General features: G+C 41.6%; 1 protein-coding gene across 7 annotated transcripts in view; it reads left to right on the plus strand.

The window, feature by feature from the left end:
* The window catches only part of BACH2 (BACH transcriptional regulator 2), a 178,022-nt gene that overhangs the window by 116,538 nt on the left and 42,726 nt on the right, over positions 1-18,758 (plus strand). For all 7 annotated transcript variants that reach the window (XM_015858931.3, XM_015858930.3, XM_015858928.3 and 4 more), the window contains one exon: positions 16,922-17,176. In XM_015858931.3, coding sequence (XP_015714417.2) covers positions 16,934-17,176 — 243 coding nt within the window. In that variant the 5' untranslated portion in view covers positions 16,922-16,933. The remainder of the gene's footprint in view (positions 1-16,921; positions 17,177-18,758) is intronic.

Below are 18,758 nucleotides of genomic sequence, written 5' to 3' on the forward strand. Positions count from 1 at the left end.
AACTAAAAAACACTGCCAAAAAGCCAGTGCTTTACATGATGTTATGATGTGGAATACCTATAACAAAAACCATAAAACCATCACAGTTGCCATTCTCTGAACATGCTCCAGGACCTCAGTGTTTTTCTTGTAATGAGGGGCCCATGTTCTGCTGAGCATTAACCAACACCCCCAGGTCCGTTTCTTCTACAATATCCTAGCCACTCTGCCCCAGAGTGGTAGTGCCATACCTCTGATGTGCCCTTCTGAGAGTGAAGTGCTTATGGATCACATAAATGCTTGAGTATGCTTGTAGTCTTCCAACAAGCTCATTGCCAACACAGTGCCAATGGTAAATAAATACAGCCTTCTTGAAAAGTTCAAGTGGGCAACCACAGCAAGAAAAATAGTTTCTTTTACACTTAGGGTGCAGTGCATTTGTGGAGGAAGTTCAAGGAAATCCCTCAGTCACAGGAAGCTGCTGCTGCATATATTCAGTAAGCAAGCTGCATGGCTTTGTTCAGCACCCAGTGCCCACATCCCAGCTGCTTGACAGGTCCCTGAGCAAGGCCTTTGCCAGCCTCTTCTCTGGTGTGCGGGTGTTCTGTCTCGCACCTGCTGAGAAGGGAAGGCAATACAAAGACATTTTTTCATTCCCTTACACAGTACTGATGACTACCACTTAATAGCACCCCAAACAAAAACCGCAGCACATTCAACTGAAGGTGTCTGGAGCCTCCTCTGAGTTGTTGCAGTTATGGAGGTGGTTGTTGCTACTTAGGGAGGTGGTGGAGTTACCATCTCTGGATTTTTTCAAGAGAAACGTAGCTGTGGCACTGAGGGGCATGGTTTGGAGAGCATAGTGATGATGGGTTGAAGGTTGGACTAGGTGATCTTAGAGGTATTTTCCAACCTTGATGATTCTGTGACATTCACACTGAAAATAACTTGCCTTTGCCCACCCATTTTCAGAACAGCCATTGATACTGCAAACCCTGCTTCAGCTATCTGCAATTCCATTCACACAGACATGGAAAATGACTTATTTGATTCCCTTCCAGCCTGCCCTCTATGTGGTCCAAGTGCTTCCCAGGATTCCTATGCTCCTGGCAGCTGCATGGTGGCTTCTGACCATCCCCCACTTGGGCTGCTTACTCTAATCATCCACAGGGCATCTGCTGCCTTGTGCAGGAGCGCTGCAGGGCGTTCTGTGCACCATGAGCTTCAACTCCCTCTGGGCTGCTGCGATGAATATTGCAGAAAGCTTGCCAAAGAGTGTGGGCACGTGCAGGCGGCTGCCAGCTTGAATCACGTCTGCCATGCTGCAGAGGTGGCTGTCGCTCTGGTTGTGGTGGGTTAGCAGAGTGCTAGCAAGTCACATTTGTAAGGGGTCCCAGGCTTCAGTCTCATCTGATTTGTCACAAAGAGAAGGAATGTACTTTGACAAATTCTGCAAATGCTATTTGCACTTCTTTTTTGCTATTGTTGTACAGCAGCTGTACCCTTTGTTTCTGAAATGCTGTATATGTACTACAGGCCTTTTTGGTGCAAATCAATTGGCTTTAATTTCTTTCTCAACTACCTGATTCTTTTCACATTGTTTCTCCAGCATCCTGTTGTTAATTCACATGATACATGATAATGTGATGTGATATCCCTCCCTAGTTAGCAGAATGTTAGAAAAGCTGTTGGCAGCTTCTGGAAGAGCATTTAGCAAGTGGAATTACTCAGAGATGTGCACACAAGCCTAAATAGGCATTTCCCAGCTGTCTGCAAGTTCAAAAACTAGTAGGGACTTTTCAGACTTTAACACAAGATGAATTACTTGCTACTAGAAAGTAAAACCTTCAGAAATATGCACCGTGCAGTCAGGATACTGTGTTTTGTTTCTTAATTTGGAAATCAACATCTCTGCCACTAGTAATACAGTTTTTACATTATTCAGGAGTCATTTTCCAGAGGAGGTGAACTTTCTTATTCCAAAAGGATGTTGAGCTTAAACTAGTTTAAGAAAGCACTTAGGTCTTCATTTACGTCCATCCCCCCAAGTGCCTTTATGCTAGCTGCTCAAGCCAGGATACTGAGTTCCAAGCACCTCCTCACCATGCCCAGGACATCCCTTCTTTATTTCTGTCCACATTGCTTTCTTTAGAGAGCCATATGCAGTGCTGTGCCTCTGTTTTGCATGAAGAAGCTGACATCAATCACACACAGCCACACAGCTCTGCTGGAAGCTTTCCTTTTGTCCATGGATACCTATTGTGACCTGGCTCTTTTTTCCCCTCTTCCCTACTCTGTTTCTCCTCCAGACCAGCCTGGGTTTTCCTGGATGTTTGTCCATTCCCTGTTGTAACATCACCTATTTCTGACATAGACAATGTTTAAGATCCTTCCCAATCTAAACCATTCTTTGATTCTTTTCCCATGCATTCAGGCTGCTCTGTTGGCAGTTTTATTTTCAGCTGACTCTCTTATTGTCACCTCCATAGTCTCTCTGCTCCCTGCCTTTTACTTGGAATCTCTTGTGCCTTAGTTTTCAATCAGATGGATTACCATCTCTTGGCATCATGTCATCACCCACTCTACTGCCTCTCACTAGTAAATTGCTTCTCCCCTCTTGTCCTTTCTCTGACACTTTTCTCTACTCTCCTCTGAGAGCACATGACTTCTCCTCCTCTCCCTTTGAAAAAGCCTTGTCTCATATCCCCTTGGTGGACAGGACAATTTCCAGCAACATTTTTTTCCATCTCACTTCCATTCCCACTTCTCTTTCAAACTCCTTGGCAGCCATTCACCCTGCTCTGGGCTGCACAGCCTTTATCCTGCTTGCCCACTCCTTTCTTCTTCCTCCAAGCATCTGTACATACTCACACTAGTATGCATTGTCTTTATCTCCGGCCTCTTGAGTTGCTTTTTGCTTAGTGAGAACACTGTAAACTAGCTGCCCTTTCCCATGAACCACTCTCTGTTCTTACCTCTTCCCCCCTGGAGGCTCCCGACCTCACCAGCCTCCCTCTCACTTCTCTCTTCTCCCATGAAGTGTCTCCAAACCGATCTTCTCTCCTCCTTTTAACCCCCAGCCTCCCCTCTCACTGAGGCAAGCTTGCTTATTTTCCTTTCTTCTATCTCAGACCCTTCCACTCATCCATAGTAATAGGTTTTTAGCATCTTAGTGGATCTTACTCCTGGCTCTTCCCCATGCCTTCAACTTTTTAAGCATTGCTATAAGCTAGTCCTGTTTTGGAGCTTTTTTGGTGCATTTCTTCTTTATTATTACTGAAAACATTTGCTCAAATTCTTCCACTTTCTTATGCCCCTTTTGAAAAAAAATCTTGCTACACGCAGAGGAGAAGATTGAACCTGTGTGTATTTGCTGACAAATAAATGGAATATCTGCTACAGAAAATACAGTCCCACGCAATTTTACAAAGCCAAAGGAGTGTTTCCCAGCAATACAAATCTGGGTAGCTGTATTGATTGACCCAATGACCCTTTTAGTTGAGATAATTTTATAGAATCATAGAATGGCTTTGGTTGGAAGGGACTCTGAAGACCATCCAGGTCCATTCTGTACCATGGGCAAGGCTGCCACCCACCAGCTCAGGCTTCCCAGGGCCCCATCCAGTCTGGCCCTGAACAGCTTCAGGGATGGGGCATCCACAACTTCTCTGAGCAGTTGTGCCTGTGCCTCACTCTCATTGTGAAGAATTTCTTCCTAATTATCTAATGTAAATCTCCCCTCTTTTACTTTAAAACCATTCTCACTTGATCGATCACTGTTTCCAAATTACATTTGTGTATGCTTGGAATGTTCATACCAGACAATACAACATTTAGCAGAAACACGCAGCGGCATCAATACACATTTCCTAAGGGATATTAATTAATTGTATATTGTGCATATGCATGCATGTGTACGTGTATACATACATACCTATATAAACATATAGAAATATATGCACATGCAAATACATGTCTACTTTTAAGATACAGTGCTGGACTATAGAATGCTATTATGGAAGGGCACTGTGTCATTTATAACAAAGCAGTGATTGTCCCAGATTTCATCAAGCAACAAATACTTTGTTTTAAAAAGTTATGGTGTTCCTTTGGGCATATAACTCCCTTTCTGAGACTTAAATTCTTCCAAGTAATGACATGAATCTGTTGGTATGCCTACCTGATCTTGACTTCCAATAGTTACAAATTGACTTCTTCCACAATACTTGGATTGGGCTAATAGCAAAACCTTCTCGAAGTTTGTTTGTGAAAAATTATCTCTTGTTTTTGTGAAACTACATCACCCATGTGGTCAAGTTCATCTGCAAATATTGGGTTTAATGATGCATAATGATATTTGCATTCTTCTGCAAGTCCAAGGAACACAATACTGTGATTGAGTTGGAAGAATTTGTGGATTGGGTTTCTTATAATTTATTTATTATTCAGCCCACAGTATGGGTTGGGTAAAGTTAGGGTACATACAAGCCCAGGGGAAAGAAGCAAGAAAAAAAAAGCGCTTGATTTTACATTGCAGACTGTTCCATCTTTGAAGTATATGGAGAGAGGGACTCACTGCCAGGCACCAGAGTTTGCCATCTAGCTTATTCCCCTTTTTAGCATGAAAATTGCCATAGGGTGTTGCAGGCGCTCAGAAGTATCGATTGTTTCCTAGCTTCTATTTGTATTGTGTATTTTACCTAATAATAAGTAATGCTTTTAGATTAGCTGCATTTGAAATACTAATCAATAGGCTTTATAGATTCCTCACTTTATACGTAAACATGACAATCTCCAGTGAAGCAAAAGAGTTTTACCCCAGATTGTTTATAATGTATAGTTATCAATCTGTAGTGTAATCTCCTTGTCTCCTTGCGTTTATGGGTTGATCCTGCTTGTTGCAGAGGTCCTTCAAATCCCATTAAAGGTACTCAACACCTTGCCACATAAGTGCTGGAATGTGCCAGCTAAGTCCTGCGGCATGTGGACTTCCCAGTGCTTCTTACTGTACATGTGCACTGTAAATAGAAGTGCATGCATTATATCTTGTCGCTGTTGCTTGCGGCTTCCTTCTGCATAGCTAAGTTTTGAGCCATGATACATCTGCCAGGCTTCAGGTGCACAGAGTTACAGTTTTCTCTTTGGGATATTCTTGGGGACTGTAGTTGGGAAACCACTACCAAAGTGTTTCAGCTAAGGGGGAACAAAGTGGGGAAATAAAGCTTAAAATGTTGTGTTGAATTTGCTAATGTTTGAAATTTTATTAAACTCCTCCTAAGCTCTGGTGCCCCCATGCTGCGGAGCAAAGATGTGAAATCTCAGCTGGAGAGAGGTTTGGAGCTGTGGGTGTAGCTGTCGCTGTTGTTATTCCAATGGAAATCCTTTCAACCAGCCAGGCCAGGTTAAAACTTCTGAAAAGAAATCCCTGTGCCATTGGTGGCTTTTGCCTAATGCTGCCTCTGAAATCTGGTTTCTGATAAACCAGGGGAGCCTTCAGAGACATGCTCTGCTCACTCTAACTCTATTTGGTGTGATGTTGCAAACTGCTTGGCTGGTATAGTCAGCCAGCCGTCATTGGGAAGCAGAAACTTTGGGGTTTCCATCCTTCTCCTGGCCTGTGTGGGCTGTAGGGTCGGGTTGCACAATGGCACATTTAGTTTGTTTAAGGTAAGGGAATTATGCACAGGAGCTGTTAAAAGAATATTAGGGTTGTCAAGTCAAGCAAGAAATGCTGTAACATAGCCTGCTCACTCTTCAGTTAGATTCTGTATGCATGCAAATTTGACATTCTTTAATTGCATGTCTTTGAGATCCATAGAAAATGCAGTCTCTCAGTTCTCATCAGAAAAAGCACACAGACTTTTTCTTCTGAGAAAAGAACCACTTGTTTGTATATCAAATACTGTTATCTCATATTGTCCAGACTGTAGGTGTGGGATACATTTCATCAGCTAGTCAAAGCTTCCATAGGTCACAGTTGCCTGAAGCATGTCCCTGATCAAGGCTGCCGTGATCCTGTGAGTGAGTGCCTGTAAAGACTGCCACTGCAGGGACAAGGCCCTCACTGTGTCACTCTGGGCATTTGGGTGTCCTGGAGACTCTGTCCCCTTGGCAAAGGAGAGAAAAGGCAGAAGGTAGGAATGGGTTACAATCCACATTGTTGAGCATGGAGGATGGCTTTGGGTTTTGTGGGTCTCCAAGAATGTGTGGGATGTCTGCCTTTGGTGTCTTTCTCTACCAGTAGTATGTTCTACTTCAAGATAAATGAGTAAAAGTAGGTGGGCTGCACACTTACTATAAAGAAGCCGTTTAAGCCAACCTTATGGTGCTTTTGGTGTGTGTATGTCATTAGGGCTGTACAAAATGGGCAGTCTGACCTTCTATTAAGTGAGGTCGTAGTTCGACATGGTAGGTATAAGAAAAGTGAGCATGTGAACAGTAATGAAGTAGAATGCTAATGAGAATGGCTTGCTTAAGAATAGACTGAAAAATACCTGTTTACAACTTGTTGTATGAGAGAAAGAGGAAATGGGGAGAGAAGGGAAGCAGTTTGTCAGATGCTATTGTTTGTTTACAGCTTTAAATAATTTGAATCACACAAAATTCCTCGCACTGACCTTTTGTAAACGAAGCACAATACCTGCCAGTAGATTATGAATGTATGTAGGCAGTGTATTCAGAAACAAAAGAAGATGTTTTCCAAAATTAGTACCTGTTGTGTTGGCATAATAGTGCATTTATGTAAAAAGCATTGAATGCACTGAATTGCTGAAGAATTTTCCACCAACTGCTCAAAAATTATGATTTTACACTGTCATCAATTATAAAAAGTGGTTATTCTAGTACAAATCCATTCAGGTTTTCAGGTCTTCAGAAGAAGAAGTGGTAAAACATTGATTAATTCAGTATCGAAAAATGAGAAAGCAGAAAGTGCAGGAATGTTCCCTTAGATTGTTTTTGTATGGAAGATAATGTATTTGTTACGTATGATTACATGGTTAGAAGAGAAAGTGCTTCTTATAGAAAGGAATTATATGCAAAGGAGGACCTGAAACAGGCAGGAGTGGTCGAAATTCAACATTCTGACATCAACAAATCCTAGTAATTTTTACATCCAGGAGTCTTAAAGGATATAGCTGAAAAGCTCTGCTAAGTGCCTGTTAATTTATAATAAATCTTGGGAAACAGAGGAAATTCCAGAAAACTGGAAGGCTGCCAACTGTATTTCCAATATTTCAAAAAAATAGAGAAAAGAAAGGGATATCCCAGGGACCTGTAGGCTGCTTTAGCTTGGTGTCAGCCCTGGGTAAAATAGCAGAACATCTATCTCAGGATCTGTCAAGGGAGAATTTAGAGGCTAATCCAGTAACAGTTTAAAAGAGAGCTTTTTAAACACACCAAGTCTCCATGATAAAGGCAGTTTTATAAGACCAGATGAGGTGGTCATTTCTGCCTTTTGGGTTTGTGACCCAGTGAAGGAATGCCCAGAGATTAAAGCTCCCGTGGTGGAGCGTGCCAATTCAAACAGAAATAATCAAGCCACTCTGCTTCCCTGGGATAACATGTAGCTTAGATTTGGGTTTTGTATGTTAATCTCCTATTTGATTTGATGGCTTTTGCAGCTTTAAGTATGTTGAGTACATTGTAGTTTTGTGGGGGGAGAGAAACCAAATAAACTTCAAAAAGCTGCATTGAAGATCTTGATAGATAATCTTAGTATCCTCAAATGAAGATAAAATCCTATTTCTCCTTATAGCGGTATTTGCAACTTTAATCCGTTGATCTTAACCATGGCAAAGACGCTTTTGTAAGCTCCTCTGAATCTTACAGAAGTAAAACTTCCCTTCAACTTCTGCTGTACTCACAGTACTCTCCCAGACAGCAGGTGCAGGCTGTAGGCACCCTCAGAACCAGAACTCCAATGCATCAAATCTTTCCCCACAGGTTTCTTCAGCCTGCTGGTGTGTTCAGTCAAAATGCTCGTTTGCATCCCACATCCTCTCTGCTTACCCTGGCTGTAGCCTGTTAGGTGTTGGCAGCATAAGTGATGGTTTCCATGTGCCTTTCATTGGCGGGTGATTTATTGTCGGCAACAGGAAAGGCAGTTCAGTTCCAGAGTAAGGGTTGGACTATGGATAAAAGGAATTTAAACAGGAATCTAGGCATGTGCCAGACTGTGAAGATGATGGGAATGCTTGCAGCTCTCACTTAAAACCTTCCAAAAACAAAATGGCAATGCTCAGATTCTTGAAGGATCAAAAATGTCCGCAAAATCTCTCGTTGTAGCCCTGCTAGACAGTCATTTCACTGAACTTCTGATCATTCCATGGTTATAAAAACATCTGAAAATTGTTACTTGCGTATATTGATAGACTTCTCAGGGTTCAGAGGACGTAAATCTATGCATCCTACCACAGTAGTCAGTAGATCTCTATTTTTATTTTTAGAATAGTAAAAACCTATGCTTTAAGGATAAGGAAATTATGTTCCTTCAGTACATAATGCCATCAAATAAAAACATTATTGCTATTATCTGTTCAGTTATCAAAAACTCAGCACAAGCAGATATTGACTCAGACACCACAGAGGATACAGCAGCTGTATTCTTTTCCAAGAGTAGAAGCTGTGATTTTATTCCCTAAAAAATTCTGTCCCAGATTTAACCCAGTGACCTACTGCATGCGGTCTTGCTCTTTGCATGTTAATCACAGCAGGACTGTTCCAAAGGACACTCTGGTTTGTGTCCCACGGAAATATGAGTGATATTTTAAACACCTGCTAAGTTATAGCAATGATGAAAAGTTTGCATTTTATGGAGGGAAGATCCAATTTTTTTTTTCTTCAGAACAGCTATGTAGTACAGAAGGCTAAAAAATGGTCATTTGGCATGTGTGCAACCTCTACAGTTTGAATAGTTAAAAATTACCAGTGATTTTGGTCACAGCCTCAAATTAAGCCTCTTTTACCAGTTCTAGAAACCCAAGAAAGAAAACCCAAAGAAAAGCTTGAGAAGTGAGGATAACATTAACCAGAAAATGTAATTCTGAGAGTGAAGTTTTCTCCTCTAGAGGAATTTCACACACACAAAAAGTGCTCATTTTAGACACTCATTCAACTGTAAATAGTGACAGCAGCCAAAAACAAAGCTTTAACAACAAAGCTATTGAAATGTCCTGAAGTTTTGAAAGGGTTTGCTTCGTTGAGAACAACACATAAGGAAAATTAATAGTTTTGAACCTAGATAACTTGTTATAATACTTCACATGAAGAGTCTACAGAAAGAGCAGAATAGAACCAATAGCTGTATTGGCTCAGCATCAGCCAAGCCTTCATTTTTGTAGTCATAGTAGCAAAAGAGAAGCATGTTCTTTACTATCCTAAAGTATGATGAGATGTATGTAAAGCAAAAAAATAAAATAAATCACTGATTCAGTTTTTAATCTCTGATTCTTTAATCTGGCAATCCAGATTAACCAAGAGTAACCCAAAAGGTTATGTCCTTTCCCCAATGTCCTGAAGTCTTTGACCACTTCAGAAAAACATAATAAGTTGTTTGTTTTGCTTCGTGGTTTCCTGGCACTGTTTCAAGGTTGGGCATTCCCCATTCTGTTTTGAGTAAGCTATTTTGAGTAACAGACTTGGTTCCAGTCCCATTCCACCACAGCCGGCTACTGTAAGGCCCATGTAGAAGCCATAATAAGAGACTGTCAGGGAGGAGTTTTCCTGTGTTCTTCGCTTTCCATATACATATATGTTTGTTGAGTGTGTCAGAAAAATAAGGACAGAGGTGTCTATCTTCCCCTACCTTGTCTACTGTGCTGCTTTCTTGAAGACATCAATATTTATATGACAAGAACACTGAAAATGCATGATGAACTAAGGCTGACTTACTGAGCTTAGGACAATTAGTAGCATAATTACATTATTTTTCCTGAGTCAAAAATACACGCATACTTTGCTTAGTAGGTCTGTAGAGAATGCACATGTATCTATGCATGTACCATGCATAAACTTTAATTGAAGGTTAACATCAGTCCCTGAAGACTGCAAGCTGTCATTGCAGCATTCTGCTGGATTACTCTCTGAAAAAAATGACAACACAACTCTTTGAAGTCAAGAAACAGATTTTACCTGTGTGGACACTTCAAAATAGCCTCCACTAGGAATCCCTGCTTCATTATGGTACCAGTCTCTGAACAACCTGAAACACAGTTTCTTTAGAGTAGACATCTGGGAGTTAAATAAAAATTCTTTACAGAAGACTACGCCACAACTGAATATGTAGTAGACTTTTATTTGTGTACAGTCTTCTGATAGTGAAATAACTGTAAGGAACCAAAATATTTGGAGGGTTGTCCCTGAGCTGCAGGCACTTGATTTGATTTGGAGGCCAACATTACCAAATGTTTCTTGGGCCCCCAGCAGCTGCTTGAGTTTTCCTTAGCTGTTCCTATTTTCAGCTATGGTCAAATGAAGATTTGCTTTGAGGTGGTAAGGTCAGAAGCACCAACCATCACCTCAGCAGTAGTGCATGCCTGCAGCTGCCAGCCAAAAATGCTGTGTAATGTCTTTTCCACTTGGCTATGTATCTTCTATTTTGTAGCTGAAGTTACTTGAACAATGCAGAGAACTTATTTTTGAAGATGTTCTTGCAAATGGCCCTGGCACCCACTTGTAGCCTTGGCAGTAGGCAAACCCATGTAGCCTGGTGGCTTGCTAGTCTATTTTCAATTACCCGGGGTGCAGAGAGAAGAAGGCATTAATATTGCTGAGGATGACATAGCAAATTACTACTGCTCCCTAACCTTTTTAAATTGCTAACACTGTTGTAATCTGTAATTACAGAAATCAGTGTGAGAATTGTGGCACAGTATAATTATCTTTCCTGATACTTTATTGCTGTATGAATTATTAATCAAAATCAGTCTTGTATAGTATTTGCAGCAACTAAGAAGAATAATGTATAATTAAATTTCATTATTTCTATTTTTGTGCTGGTGTTTTATGATGTTGTAATTGATAATTAATTGGTTAAAAATTCACGCAGTTCTTAGGAGTTTCATATGACTGTGACTGCTTGGTATTCAGCATGTATTAATTGAATAATGGGCTCACTGAGGAGACCTTTGTATATAGTCTTCTGTCATTACAGTGAGCTCTCAAAAATGGTGAATTAATCATTAGGCTTTTCAATAGCTTCTTTTTAAAGGAAAGCAGTGACAATATAATCATATACTTCGTTGCTATTTCTATAATTGAGAGATCATAATAACCAATTATAAGGATGGTCATTTTAGGAGCTCTGCAGTTTCGATTATTGATAAATTTCTTTAAAACCAAGGTGTTGATTGCACACTTGAGTGTATGTTTTTGTAGAAAATATACTAGATGTGGAAGGGAGCCCTGGAAAGTTATTTTCCTCCCACTTGCCACTTAAATACAGTGCATACTTATCACTAAAAAATATCAAATCTGATCTGCTTTTGCTGCCATTTGTCAGAAGAAGGAGTTCCATTCAACTTCTTCATTATTTTGTCAGAGCTTTTCCTGTTTTTTTTTTCCCCCAGTACCTTTCGCTAAATTATTAGGAAAAAAAAAAATTGAAAACTTTGCAACAACAACAACAACAAAAATCGCACTCCCTGCATCCTATAGAACAGAAATTCTATTAGACATTTAGGTGCAAATAGCAGGGCAGACTGTCCAGCTACCTCTGACCAAAAAGCCGTAGATGTGGTCAAGCAGACCACTTCAAGTTACTCCTACATGTGTCTTTTATTTTTCATTGTTACCAGAGAATGTGAAGTGGAACTAAAAATAACCACAGCTGAGTACTGATCCTCTCTTAACTTGATCAGGAGAAAGCTGAGAGTCACCTTGTATAGCAGGATGTAATGCAAGTTCCAGCTTAGACCTCCAAGCAAAATGTGAGTTGGATTTAACATCTGTTGGTTTCTCACACCCTAAACCACTGGAGGGAGTGGGAGTGAGAGCCTTTGGTGTCAGGGACACCCACAACATGTAGCCTGTGGATGGGTGTTCCCTATTGCTTGCCCTCAGTAGCTCAGTCCCATACAGATTCAGTACTCGCAGTCATCTCCTGGGGATGGAGACAGAGGGTGAGCACTTTAGGAGATATGTATGGAGATGCTTGGTTTGGGATTTCACCTACATTCATATCCATTAAATAATTTCTGTCTGTAACTGTGGTTGGCAGGCATGGTCCCTGCCCAGGCAGTGTGCTTTTGGCCAGTGCTCTGGTGTGTGAATTTTCATTCCATGTAAACTTCCGCCCTGCATAATGTCACCCTGGATATTTTTATTGGGTGTAACTACTCATTTTATGCTTCCGGCTAATTCTCTGACCAGGAACATGCAGAAGTGCTCATTCGCACAGGAAGTTCATTTCAGCTGTGGTGGAACAGAGGAACAATAATAATAATAAGTATCCTCATATAGAGTGTGTGGGGTACAATTTTGGCTCATGTCTGTGGTCAGGAATCAAAGCCTTTCTTTTTACAAATTCTGTGTTTGCATTGTCTCTTTTATGTGGATGTGTTCTCACATTTGCAACATCAGAAGAAAACAGCAGTCTTGCTATGACCTTTTATCTTCTATTTTGTATTTTTTGTATCTTGTTTATCAAATTGATCATACATTTGGTCTTGCAGAGGGCTTTTGTCCTTTAACAATTGTACTTATCATCGTCCTCCTGAGAATTTATATTCTCCTTGTTTGCCACCTGTGTGTCTGCCTTGGATTTAATGCAACACCTTGGTAGTATCTAATGCTTTTTTGATTGTCTTTCTGAATTTTCCAAAAATCCTTACTGCCTTTGACATTTAAACTAATTCTATCTATTTCAATTTCACTGTCATGATCTATAGTTTTCTAGGACACTCATCAGTGTAGGATCATCAGAAAGTTCATGTTGGAAAGGATCTCAAAAGGTTTCTAGTGCAGCCTCTAGCTCAAAGAAGGTCCAAAAACTTCAAGGATGGAGAGGACAAACTTTGGATACCAGATGAATTCAGGAGTGTTGTGGGTGGTATGGCCATAGACAGATATTAACAGCTAGTGCTGTCTCATTTCTGGAGATATTTCACTATTAAAGTGCTGAAAATTTCCCGTGTATTCCTTCTCTGTTAAAACTGTTTAACCTAAGTGATTTCCAGTCTGATGCAGCTTCTCACCTTATGACAATCAAGCTTCTCTAGCAGCCTTTTGTAAAGGCTTTATCAAAGGATTTCTGAAAGTCAACACTAATTACATATACCCATGTTCCTCGCTGCTAATTTGACACACTTCAGGAATTCTAATAGAGCAGATCAGAGACATGACTTTTCTGTACAGAAGCCATGCTGCTTTGTCATGATTATAATTTGCTTGGTTAAGCATTCTGCACCTTTGCCATGATCTAGATTTACTTTCCCATCTAATTAACCCCATTCTGTTGCCAGAACTTTCTGGTCTGTCATGATAATATTCTCTCTTCCCTAACATTTTCCTTTAAAAACAGGCAGAGCCTTGCCTACCCTCTACTCTTGTGAGACAGGAGCTGGGTTTCATGGTAGGCAATGCATTCTTGGTAGCAACTCAGAAGTTTCTGGAGAGCTTGGGGCAAGTACCAGCTCATACAGAGCATGGTGCAAACCCAAGTGATTCACATGTTCCATGAGCAACTTTTTAGACCCCCAGAGGTCTTGTTTGCGTGCTCCTGGCTGTCCCTGACACTGGACTCAGTGGCATCCCCCATCAAGGGCTGTGGAAGTGCCGGGCAGGCAGAGTTCCAGTTTGCTTCACTGTAGTTACTGGCCTGTACAAGCGACTCTTTTCTTTTGCAAGGTTTCAATGGTGCTTTCCTTGCCCACATTAGCACTTGCCATTTGCTGGAAACTTTTGTTTCAAAGAGGCTTTTTCTGGCAACAGGGTGACCTATATGCAAACAAATGAACGTGTTCTTTCAGGCTGGAGAAAGGCTTGCTAAGTCATTCTCTCTTCAGTTTGAAGAAATACTGTGTGCATAACAATGATTTCCATGAAGAAGGCTCTGCAAACTCAGCGTAATATCAAATTCAGCAAAAAAAAAACCCTACACGTTTTGAATTAACACTCTGTTGAAGAGTTCCAGCCCTGCTTGCTGTGGGGCTCAGAGCCCAAGTCTTTGCTTTTCTTTTCCTGAGAGAGGAGAAAATAAAATGATTAACAATTTACATGTTTCTACATTCCAAAACCTTGTACTGGCCTTCTCCCTTTGCACTGACCCCTTTCTCTGTGTAAATGAACAGTATGCTTCAAAGAGAAGGGCTTTACCATCCTCCTCCTGTCCTGCCACATAAAGCCCTCTTGGATAGGAAACACCTCATAGCCTGGGTCATTTTCTTGAAGGCAGCTCATAGGAAAAGAATGGAAATCACTTCCATTGAAGGATTAAAAGCTGTTAAATTGGTTGTCCTGAGTGATAGTCCTGCCCCACCTTACCCCAGTATAACCCCAGCATTGCGGCAGCACATTAGTTGGGTTTGCTAGTAGACACACATGCCAGTGGGGAAATTCACTGTGGTAGTGACAGCACCTCACAGGGTATGCAACTAATTACAAAAAAAAAAAAAAAGAGAGAGAGAGAGAGAGAAAAGCACCTGATGAGAGCTGTAGTTAAAAAGTAGGAAATTACTAATTAGTAACCAAGTAATTCAGGGTTTGATTCACACAAATTGCAGTATTACTGTAAAAAAAGCAATTTCAAGCAAACAGCGATTTTTGCTTTAAAAAAAAAAAAAAAAAAAAAAGTATATATATAAAGGCACTGAAAATGCAATTGGTGTTGTGTTCATTACCTGCCAGGTTTCAGGTTTCTTGTATATTTCGTCACCATCTGATACTTACAGGCAGAAGACTTGCCTGGAAAAAAAAGAAAATGTAAAGCTTTCCCCGTTGCATTGTCATTTGCAACTCTCAGGTTTTCCCACTAGATTGTTCTTGTAAACTCTTGCATTTCATAGCACGCAAGAGTGACCACTTAGAACATCACTGTGGCACTATCGTTAGCATCAGAGCTCAGTTACACAGAAAGCTGTGAGTGGGATGAGCCAAGTATCATTTTCTCTGTGCCTTACCATGGTGCTAATAAAATGATTTCTTGTCAGTTCTTCTCGTTAGTGTCACTGCATGATGTAAAAAAAAAAAAAAAAAAGAATGGATTTTCCTCTGGCTAAGAAATCCAACGTGTAGCATAAAACAAGATGTCTCCCTCCCACAGCTGTACGCAGATAAATGAGCAGCTTTGCATCTCATCTCTAGGTGTGAAGTCAGTGAAAGGACAGTGGATACCTTTGTTTGTTTTTTCTGTTAATGTAGGCATTTCAGTGTACCCAGAAACATAGCTTGAGTCAGCATGTTGTAAATCTCCATTAGAGAGAGGCTGTAAGCACCCCACTAAGAACTGCAATAATATGAGTTCTGTAATGTTGGCAAAAACATCTGTTTTGAAAGAGGCATCATGGCCAGTGGCTTATAAATACTATAGAAGTGGGAAGAAAGACAGAGTTATCATTGAGAAGTCAGAATATGTTTACAAGCAGAACGCAGGTCCTGTTAAACTTATTCTTGCCTGGATTATTGCTATCTTCTGAATGACACCTTAGGAAAATGGCATCCTAGTTTGAATACAAGGGAAACAGTTTAAGCCAGTGTACCTGACTATCATACTAGGAAAGGAAAATGCTGCAAAGATTCTCTTCAAAAAAGGAGTGGAGGAGGGACTTTGCTTCCACTTTGTACAGTAGTCAAGTATTTGTGGAACAGTAGTGTTACACCAAAACACTCTGCTTTGTCACCTTCAGCTCTGTTTTGTGCCGCTTGGAAGGCAGTTGTTGTTTGTGATAAGGAGAACAAATAATTCCTTAAAATAGTTGAAGTTTTCATGTTTACACTGCTTTCCTTTTGGCAGCAGGTAGGCTGATATATACAAATGATCCTTCTTCCCATGTAAACCTTCAAACAAGTGTTCAGTTGGTTTTGAGGTACCAAGTGTGCTTCAACACAGCACAGGGTTTCCACTTGCTTAGTCAGAAAAGCTGAAGCAGGAAAGCAACGCAGACAGCATTCAGCCTCATTCTCAGTAGGAAGTTTTGGTTAGGAGAAAAATGACTTCAATATATCCAAGTGTTGACGAGGTTCACACAGTGCTGGGCGTTGAGGGAACCTGACCTCCCCCAACACCACCACAATCCGATGGCTGTGCTGAGAGGCGCTGACAGTGCGACATGCGTCAGAAACGACAGAGCAACAGGCAGGGAACTTCCTAACTCAGAGGCTGGTAGCGCATGTCGTACATCCTACAGACGTCGGGCTGCTGTCAGCATGGGGAGACATCTCGGCATGAGGGAACGGCCCCAGCACCCACGTGCTGCCCAGCCACCCGTAGTCGGAGCTCCACAGAGCTCAGGGGATTTTCCTGTGTCTGTGGTCCTGGAATTCAGAAAGTGCCCTTTTCTGTAAATGACATTAAACCACAAGTGAATGTGTGAAAACCTGGAAATGGGTTTCTTCTTAAGCAACCAAACGTCTTTCTCTCCCCCTTAAGGGCTTAGAATATCTCTGCTTCTGACTGAGAAATGAAGTCACTCCAGATGGAGGCTGGCTCCATCAGACACAGCCCACCTTGCCTTTCACTTGAGTGGGGGTCTTCAGTGGAACTGCACAGCATGTTCAGTCTACTTGAGAGAAGGCTGGGGTTTTGAGGGTTTTTTCCCTCAGTGTCAAAATAACAGAAGCAAGGACAAACCCCCCTTTTTTCACTATTAGAAGACCCAGTAGTCATTCTCGCTATTTTTGCTGAAATCTTCTAAACTTTCCCATGTAATGTTGCTTCATCTACTGAATCGAGAGTGTTGCTTCTCACTACCTGTCTGTGTTTTGTTCTTCCTCTCCTGTGCTCCAGGGTGTGAACGGCATGTCTGTGGATGAGAAGACTGACTCCCCCATGTATGTGTATGAGTCAACAGTGCACTGTACCAATATTCTCCTCTGCTTAAATGACCAGCGCAAGCAGGACATTCTCTGCGACGTGACACTCATCGTGGAGGGGAAGGAATTCCGCGCCCACCGGGCTGTGCTGGCCGCCTGCAGCGAGTACTTCTTGCAGGCCTTGGTGGGGCAGACAGAAAATGACCTGGTTGTCAGCCTGCCAGAAGAGGTATGGTATTCATTGCTGCTCCTGTGGTTTTGGGGTTGGAATGGGTTGAGGATTGCTGGGAGCTGGAGGATGAACATGTTCTCACAGCCTTCTTCACTAGGGGAGAGCAAAACCTGCCAGCACTCCTCACATTCACAGCAGCAAAGTTTTAAAACGCTTCAGCATTTATCACTTCATTCAGCACATTATCAGTACCCGAATATTCTTCTGCTCTTCCAGACAGGAAATTTGAAAGGGGTCACTTGGCTGTTAGACAGCAGGTTATTGTTGAAAAGTCATTTGAACTGTCACATTGTTTGGAGTCTCATCGCTGCCCACCCCTCTCCAGCAGTTCATATCCTTGTTCTCGTCTTTCCCCTTTCCTGTGTCCCATTCAGCCTTGCTTCCTCTCTCTTGTCTTCACAACTGCTTTGGGATTTAACTGTTTCAGGCCATGCTTTCTCTGCCAAGAAAGCACCGATACATTCTGTCAAAATGCAGGGTTTTTTTCTCATGCAACATGGCTTACACAGCAGGAAGCCAAGGGACGTAGGAAATACATACCTCACTGGAAAGTTTATTTTACCACAAAATCTCACTGGCTGACTTCCACCCCCACTGTAATTTCCTCACAGCTCTATGACTGCAATACTGCAGATATCATAGGGCATGCTGGTGGCTTTGTGAGCAGGGAGGTGCAAGGGCTGCCATCACCCACTGCCTGCCCTGGGTCCCCACTGGTGCAGGTCACACTGCAGTGGTGACATCCCCAAGGCTCAGGAAGGCAGTTGCTCTGGGATGAGCTGTTCTGGCCTACAGCATGAGGCAGAGGGGTTTTCAACATCATTTTCTTAACACCAATGAAGAAGTATGGGACTGTTTTAGCTGATGACAGGTCCTGAAGTGTCACACACCATTTTTCCCCTCTCTGGTTTAGCTCTCTGGAGACCTCAGTGGTATTGTGATGTTGTGATGATGCAAGGTGAAGAGCACTGGAAGAAGTAGGTCACTGGGCATGACTTCACAAGTCCTGACACTGAGTATTACTCATGAAGAGATTTCAACCCAGACATTTTGCATAGGAGTTCACATATATCACAGAGGACACGCTAGGATGCACACAATGATTCAACACTGTCCACTAATAATTTCCAGTGGAAGAATCATGTCTCAGGCAGTGTTGCATAGCTTTTATCCTGCAAATCAAAATGGTGGAAGCAGAGAGATTACAGTAGATGCCCAATGGCTACAAGTGTGACAAGAGCATCAGTTGCACTTCTACAAAGCCTTGGTGAGACCTCCCCTTGGATACTAGGTATGATTTCTTAAATTGAGAACAATAATTGAAGAATATGAGAGTGGCTGAGATATTCAGAAGGAGCCCAGCTTAAAGAAGAAGGAGGAGAAAGAGCTATAGCAAGTTCATGCTGCCAGAGCGATGGCTGCAAGGACTTACAGCTCCATTTAGGTAGAGGGGGTGAAACAATTAAGGAGGGGAAGTTTCTCTTAAATACTAAAAGACTGTGTTGACAGTAATGACAGTTGATTGGTTTATGATGGCTTTTAGTAAAACTAGGTTGGAAATAAGCTGATATTTAATCAC

This window comes from Coturnix japonica, chromosome 3 (genome assembly GCF_054131305.1).
Source record: "Coturnix japonica strain WE chromosome 3, WE-NBRP24, whole genome shotgun sequence".
NCBI lineage: Eukaryota > Metazoa > Chordata > Aves > Galliformes > Phasianidae > Coturnix > Coturnix japonica.